At 41.7% G+C, this 8,361-nt stretch overlaps 1 protein-coding gene across 1 annotated transcript in view; it reads left to right on the top strand.

Moving 5' to 3' along the window:
- The first annotated feature begins 2,163 nt into the window (after positions 1–2,163).
- The window catches only part of LOC139287132 (diacylglycerol kinase zeta-like), a 28,340-nt gene continuing 22,142 nt past the window's right edge, over positions 2,164–8,361 (top strand). The window contains exons 1-7 of the mRNA XM_070908118.1: positions 2,164–3,164; positions 5,148–5,256; positions 6,470–6,565; positions 7,212–7,289; positions 7,374–7,430; positions 7,605–7,673; positions 7,762–7,833. Coding sequence (XP_070764219.1) covers positions 2,164–3,164; positions 5,148–5,256; positions 6,470–6,565; positions 7,212–7,289; positions 7,374–7,430; positions 7,605–7,673; positions 7,762–7,833 — 1,482 coding nt within the window. The remainder of the gene's footprint in view (positions 3,165–5,147; positions 5,257–6,469; positions 6,566–7,211; positions 7,290–7,373; positions 7,431–7,604; positions 7,674–7,761; positions 7,834–8,361) is intronic.

Here is an 8,361-nt window from a genome sequence, read left to right as displayed (position 1 = left end):
AACTGTTTGCTGTTTAAACAGCTCTGAATGCGTTTATATTAGTTAGAGAACCAGTCAGATATATTCGACTTTAAATTAAAAATCCTGTGTTGTTTCGTTCGGCCAATGATAGAGTGGTTGCCTGTTTTTCTGTGTGCTGATTGGCTCAAATTTTGAGCTGTACAAATGTGAACTGAATTCACATTATATTTTAAAGAGGGCCATGAAAGGAAGTGTAGTGTCTTGCTGTCACACTTGCAGTAATAATCAAGCAAAGTGCCTTTCCGATATTAACTTCATCTGCTGTAACAAACAAACCATTTGTACAGAAAAGCATGCATGCATGCAAAACACACATGCTTTATTGTCTGTTTATAGTTTCAGTGTACAGGAAACAGAGTGCCATGTGCTCTCTTATGTGCAGTGAGTGGACTGATGGACACTATTTATTGTCTAAAACCACAGTAAACTGAATGTCTTTGAGTTTTGGACTGACAAGATATTTGAAGAAGTCACCTTGTTCTGGATGAACAGATATTAACTGTTTTGAGTTTGTGCTGTTGGATCGGTGAAGCTGTCGTCACAGACTGATTACTGGTGTTATGTTTCTGTTTGGAGGGCAAGAAGCCAGCAGGTAGCCGTGGCCTTAATTACTGTTCCTTCCTGTTGTTGTGCTGCTCCCCCCCCCCCCCATGGAGAGACCCCCACTCTTCCTCTGAGTGTTTTATAATTCATGTTTCTCTGTTCCTGTCAGCTTAAAGCTAATATGTCAGTAACACGAGCAATTTTGCACAAAGACACAACTTCACATGATACTTTACAACATGAAAGGTTGTTTAGCTTTTACAAAAAGGAGCACTTCTAAAGCAGAGTGATGGTCGTCAGTGTATGTTTGACACGTAAATTCTTAATCACAGTGCCGACTGTTGTTTGAGTGACACATCAGGAAGCCAATATCATGTTCAGAGGTGGAGAGCTCTCTGGTTAGAGCTCATTGTGCAGCTCCACCTCATGTTTCATGCTGCTGAATTTGCCGGAAGACAGTGCATTTCGAGTTATAAGGTTTAGGCAATGTTCTATTGGAAATGAGGAAGATGACTTTAAAATACCTGATTATTTAAATGTCATCTGGTGGAAAACTCTGACAAATGGCACAGTGTACAGTGTGATATTTCTAATGTTTGTCAGGACTGGGTGGCAGTATTTCTGCAGGTATGTGATCTCACCTGTCTTATGGTTATTAATGCCACTAAATGAGTAAACAAGGAACAAGCTGGTGATTTAGATGAAAGAAAATGATGCCAACTTTATACCCATGTTTTCTATGTTTCTATATACTACAAACTTTCACAAGTGAAGGCTGAAATAAAATCTAAATCCAGGATAAAAATAAAAGAGGACTTGGTCTCAGTTCTATAAAACACAAGCACAGGTGTGAAAGGGAGAGTGTGGTGGTCCAGTAGTCTTATAGAGAGCCAAAGTCATGACGTCCCTTCCTGTCTAGCCTCTGATCCACTAGCATCTGTAACTTAATTCATTCAGCATTTTCTTTCCTCTATCTTTCTGAAAACATGAAGTGTGTTCCTGAAGTTTAGTTTCCATTTTCTGAGACAGATCAGCCTCTCTCTCTCATCAGACACTCTACTGTCCCGCTGTTATTACAGACATCTGAACTATGTGTCGCTGTTCGACTTCAGACTCACCTCTTTAGTCGAACAGGTGACGTTCAACCCACGAAGGTCTGTGGGCTTATGGGAGAATCATGTTTGTTAAAGTCAACGAAAAACATACAAACATGTTTTTCTTTTTAAATTACCGTCCTTATATAAACATATGGAGTAAAACACACGACATACTGTTGAGTTGGATTTTTGGTTATTAGCGTCAATGGGATTTTGAATTAAGTTTTCTTATTTCTGGAACAGAAGTCACAGGAGGTCACAGTCTCACCTCGGCTCTCTATAAACCTGAAACTTGATTTTTGTTTTTGATGGACGAACAAAATTGTAGCTTATGATGACAAGGATATAATTTGTGTTTCCTTGATATAATATCTAATATCTAAATGCTTCTTCCCAGTATCAGCTTCTAGTTTGAATAGCTCTGCACTCCAGGCTAACTCCTTTTTGCGCCCAACAGCCAAAGAGGAGCATTTCAGAAGTCTATCCCCTCGCTCCGTCCAACATGGACACTTTTTTCCGCCGTCACTTTAAGAGGAAGGAAGCTGCTCTGCAGGTGGACGCAGAGGCCAAATCCTGCTGCCAGCGGAGGCCCAGTGTGGCCGTCCCGACCAGCAAGGCCCGTCGGAGGTCTAGCGTCGGGCTGCCTTCCTCCACTCTGACCCAGCGGCGGCGGTCCAGCGTCCAGCTGCAGGTGGGGCTGCCATGTGCAGGAGGGGGGCGTCTGGCAAAATCAGCAAGGCACAACAGGTGGACGGGACACGTTCGCAGGCGCTCCAGCACCACCACCCCCAACCTCAACCCAAGGTTTGCTGTGCGCAGGAAGAAGGTGGGGAAGCTGCGGACCATCGACACCCACCTGCTGGGGCCGTCCATGTTGCTGGCCAGTCTGATCCAGATGGCTGAGGAGGAGGAGGAGGGCATGGAGGCGGGGCTACCGGCCGGAGAACAGCAGGTGGAGGTGAGGGGTGGGGCCAACAACAGGAGGATGTTTTCACGCTCCAGCAGCCTCCACTCAGACGGAGACGATGACAGCAGCGTTTACTCCACTGCCAACGACAGCCAGTCAGAAGCCAGTCAGCTGTCTGAGGCGGATCAGCTGGCCGAAGAGGAGGACGACACCTCCTGGTCTCCTGATCAGCACTCCTCCACCCCCTCCTCCTCCTCTGCTCTGGAGGTGATGAGAGAAACTCCCCAGCCTCCCCCGACGTCGCGGCCCCTTATCAGGGCCCCTCGCTGCCTCCGAAGGAACTCCTCTCATGTTTGTGCAGTAGACTCTGCTCCCTACAGCCGCTATCGTGCTTCCAGCCAGAGGAAGAGGAGAAAGATCTCTACCATCTCCAAGGCTGGGAGCCCCTGGCCAGGAAGAGGCCCTCCGCTGCCCAGCCGCAGGAGTTCAGTCTACTACCTCAACCACCCGGCCTTCTACAGGGGCCCCGGAGCCCTCAGCCCGTTGGGGGCCCACGGCTACGACTCCCACCTGGAGAGCTGGAGTGGCTTCCTGCTGTATGTGTTCCCTGATCTCCAACATGACGGCTGAAGTTAGCTGAGCTTGTCTTAATGTTACTGAAAAAAAACAGTGATTTGACTTATTGACAATGTGACAGATTTTGCTTCCATTCAGTGTGGCTGTAATTTTATTTAACTGACTTCTCCAATAACAACAAACCCCAATATCATGAGGTAGATATAAAATACGATAAGATAAGATAAGCCTTTCAGGTGTTGTAGCAGCACAAGGATAGAAATAAGTACAGATAAATAGAGAAAAGTGAAAATAGAAATAATTAGAAGTATATAAAAAATAAGGCAAGAAATAAAAATAGAAACTAAAGAGCTATTAAACTCGAACTCGCATATATCACACAATAGCACCCACATGGAAATCAGTGTCATCAGTGTCTATCCACTTCATCCGTGAAATAAATATTTATGCCCCACATGAGGAAATATTTTCTTGTTACACATCCTATATGACATTGTGTCATGTGCAGCAACATTTCCTCCAAATCCTGAGAATGAGGCACTAGGCGACTTCCTGAGAATAATTTGTCGTTTCAGTTGAAATAGTCACAAATAAATAGTTATCTAAAAGTAACAGATAAACATTTGAAATAGTTAGCTAAAAGTAACTAATAAACTCTTGAAACAGCTAGCTAAAAGTAATGAATGAACATTTAAAATAGTTAGCTAAAAATAACATATAACATTTGAAATAGCTAAAAGTAACAAATAAACTTGAAACAGCTAGCTAAAAGTAATGAATAAATGGTTGAAATTGTCAGCTAAAAGGAATGTGACAGATTGTGTGACAGAACCACTGTTCTATAGCATACCCTCATCTCCTATATTTCCAGCAGCCCATATTAACCAAGTCTAACTATTTAAGTTATATAGTCTATAACTACTCAGATTGAGGTGGAAGGCTATTACAATTTGGAAATGTACATAGTTACAAGGACATGACATTATGTCATATTATATTTTCCTCTATTCTCTCCTCCTCCTGCCTGGTTCTTCCACTAGTGTTTTCTGTTGGATGTGTTAGAGCTTTACTGCAACATGTGACGAGGTTGAATGTTGTTTGTAAAGGAAATAATGCGTTTTCCATACTGTGCATGGGTGGAGTTAACAAGTGAAAGTCTATGCAGATGATGCAAAGGTTAAAGAACACCTGCACATTTGCTTTGTGGGTAGGGCACCTCCTGTAGCACGTCGGAAGCATGAAAAGTGCCCAACATAAATAAGTCATAAAATGATTAAATGATTCCTGATCTCAGCCGGAGATTCTGCTGCAGACACAGACTTCCTCCGTGGAGCTGAAGCTCATTAGCAGCTTGCGCTAACAATTACATGACTGACTCACCGACACCGATAACAGCAGAGCAGCTCTGTTGCTAAGGTTAATGAATGGATGTGTGTTTGTGTGTTTTGTGGCATCTGGATGCCTGAGCAGGTGACTGGGATCTCACAACAAAGTGTACAGTACACCGTGTCAGTCCTGAAGTGTTGTGAACAACACCTTTAAAAATGCAAATAGCTTGAGATGAAAGCACAAGGAGGGAGGTCATATAACATTAATACCATCATAACAGAGATTATCTGCTTCTGATTGGCTGGCAGTTTTTTTTTTAAGTTATGTTGTTCACCAAAAGAATAAAATGATTTTGGTCAACAGTTTCATCACCACTTACTAAATCAGCGCTTCATTTATATTAGGCTGCAGGTAACCGTAGCAACAACAATATTGACTACATTCATTGTTTGAGTCTACTAAACTAATTGAAGTTTAGACCCGATGAGAAGCTCGAAGAAGCTGAAAAATGAATGAACTTTCATTTCCACAGTGCTGCTAATTTGATATAAAAAGTAATGATCTTGTAGGAGAAGCTATGTGATGTGTTACCTTTGCTCATGAAAGGACTCAAGAAAGCTGGTCGATCTGAAGTCTGTTTTCTTAAGAGATTTTTTGCCTTCTTGTGGTTTCAGGAAAGCCATTGCGAAGTCGGGCCTGCAACACGTGGCGGCTCCGCCCAACGTCTCGACGTCCGGACAGACTGACCCGCTGCAGGAGCCCAACAGCACCGTCGACTGGAGCGTGAGTCACTTTTGACACGGCATTTGACAAACTCGCCAGCTACTGAACCAGCCAGTGAATATTCAAAATAAAATGATTAAATCAATGAGGAAACTTCAAAATCATTCAGGATATTAAAACGAGGAGGTAGAGAACCGTGTGTAACAACATAATCACGAATGAAAATGGTGACATGCTGATGCCAGGTCAAAGGTCAATCAGGGACTGAATGACGGCGCACACACATAAACTATTAGTATTACTAATTGTTCTGCTATTGTTATTTGTACTACTAATCTCTGCTAATAATATCTGCTGACTAAAAAAAACCTAAAGCTACTGCAGCACTCCAGTGTTACACACCAGTTGTGGTTTCTCTGTCACAGTTTAGTTTGATAGTCTGACTGAACTGCTGAAACAAAAGCATCAGAGGAAATAGTTAAAGGAGCTCCGTGGAGTTTTCTTGTAAACAAACAATTGTTATGTTCGCATTCAATATGAATGTGTTTGTATCCTTGAGCTCTAACAAACATGTTGAGTGTATTTTGTTAAAACATCATAAAACATCTGCAAAGCCGATTTTTTAAAGTATTTTAAATCCTGTATTGTGTTAATCCAGGTTTACTAGCTTGCAGTCTTCCTCTTGCCTGTCTTTGTTGGCACATTGCTGTATATTCAATTCAACTGTAATTGGCATGACATTTGATGTGTTGCCAAAGCGCTATTACAATTACAAACGTCAAATATATAAATACATACATATATACATAACATAACAAAATTATAAAATTGGTCAGTGGAAGAGCATGAAAACCATTGGTAAGACTGGGCCTCTGCATGTGCACGAGAGAGCAAAACAAGAACTCATATAAACAGTTCCAAGAGTTCAGAAACTCAACAGAGAACCATTAAGACTGCATGTATTTTTTAAATGTATGTAAGTTCAGCTCTGACCATTTTTAGAGATGATCATGACCAGGAGAAAAAAAAGGTTGAATTTAACCACCTTACTTTGAATGTGCCATACTCGCGAGCTGACCTGCCTTTTTCCTCATTCCATTGAACAATTTTCTCTATTGCTACTGATGAAGTGTCTGTCGCTGGTACATGTCGCTATCGTTTTATCGCCCAGGCCTTTATTTTTTTATGTTTGACTTTGTGAAAAGATTTAAATTGTCTCGAGCAGGATAGTTGCTGTAAAAATGTTTTGATGAATGGCTGTTATCCGTCGCAGGACAACGCCCAGTTTGGGGACCACATCTGGTTTGAGACCAGTGGGTCTGGAGACTTCTGTTATGTTGGAGAGCAGTACTGCATCGCTAAATCACTGGTGAGTTACAGCCTGTGGTCAGAAACACTGTACTGCCTGTTAATGAAATGTTGCTGCTGGAGTATTTTAGGGACTGTATGAAAATTGTTGGGGTGGGGAGGCAGGCACGCTGAGTATTATGTTTCACTTAGTTAAAAAAGCAAGGCCCTCCCCAGTGTTTAATATTTAATGTTTTCCTTGGACCTCCCCTTGACTAAGAAACTAAGACACAAAACATTTCAACACTGCCCGCAATAAGATAGTGAACTCCAATTTGAACTTTAATACATTAGTGGAATAACAAATTTAAGTTTTCAACAGTAATGTAATTAGCAAAAGTGTTAAAATGATGACAAGCACAAAATGATGCATCCTGTTTACTGAATATTCAATATATTCTTTATTTTATTTTATTTATACTGAACCAAGAGCTGCAACAGGACACATTTATATTTTGTGACATTTATAATGTAGTTCTGCTTTGTTAAGATACACAATAAAGTGAAGCTGGGAGCTGCTGTAGGCCTTACCCTAATAAGAAATACACAACCCTCCCCCTTTTCTAAACCACCTCCCCCTTCACAATTACATACAGTCGCTCAATAAAACAACTGTTACCAAGCAATACGCAGGTATTTCAATGCATTAAACATGTTGTTATTTTCAGCAAAAGTCGGTGGCGAGGAAGAAATGTGCAGGATGTAAGATATCAGTTCACACCATGTGTATGGAGCAGCTAGAGAAGGTAAACTCTGGGTCTTCTCTGGATCAACAGCTTCACTCTGAGATGTTTCTGTTTCTCTCCTCACAGCCTCTTTGTCTTGTTCAGATTAATTTCAGGTGCAAACCGTCATTTAGAGAACCAGGATCTCGAGCTGTTCGAGAGGTCAGCCTCATTTCAGTTTGTCTAAAGTGGTGTCATATTGGTTATTTGCTGTGTGGTTAGTCATTTCTGTGTCGACTCTCTAGTGACTGCTGTTATCCATTAGATGATTTGAAATGAATTGAATACTCGTGCTTACAAATCATGTCAGACTGTTAATACACTGTTTTATTTCAGTCCAACGTTGTGCGACACCACTGGGTCCACAGGAGGCGCCAGACAGGGAAATGTCGACAATGTGGGAAGGTGAGCCTCCACTGATCCCTCCAAACTGTTTTACTCAAAGGATGCAGAGCCTGAGAGCTAACTGAGTCTCTTATTTTATCACCAACAGGGATTTCAACAGAAGTTTTCATTTCACAGCAAAGAGATTGTTGCCATCAGCTGCTCGTGGTGCAAACAGGCGGTAAGTCCCACAGTCACACAGCTGTTAGGTAGATTGGAACAGTAACCTTTCAGAGATGTCAGAAAATTTTATTTTGTAATCTCCCAGCCGGTGAAACCTCAGTGTGTACAGAAAGCATTATTTCTCATGTTAGTGCACTTTTGTGCTAAATATTGCAAAGAAGTGAGTAAAAGTTTAAAAAGAGAAAAAAGAGAAACAGACTTGGTGAATAAATGCTGACGTACATGAAGCATGTGACTTAAAGTGAAGAGCTAAAAACATCAGATCTGTGTGGGGCGATGAGGAGACTGTAACCTTCCTCACATCATGTTCTCCACATGGTTTTCTATTGTTTGTGCTTTGACTGGAGCTCTTTTAATGACCTCATCTCGTCGCGTCCTCTTCTTCTTCTGCGATGGTTTAATGCCAGCTGTTTATCTCCATCAATCAGTGAACTCAATATTCACACAGCAGCAGTGGATGGAAACAAGCAGCAAGTTGTGTTTCTGAAAGAAATTCTGTTAAAATTTGCAAAAAATTTGGATGGAA

The sequence above is a fragment of the Enoplosus armatus genome, chromosome 6 (genome assembly GCF_043641665.1).
Source record: "Enoplosus armatus isolate fEnoArm2 chromosome 6, fEnoArm2.hap1, whole genome shotgun sequence".
In the NCBI taxonomy this organism is placed as follows: Eukaryota; Metazoa; Chordata; class Actinopteri; order Centrarchiformes; family Enoplosidae; genus Enoplosus; species Enoplosus armatus.
The sequence above is the reverse complement of the archived record's forward strand: the minus strand, read 5'-3'. Positions and strand labels throughout refer to the sequence as shown.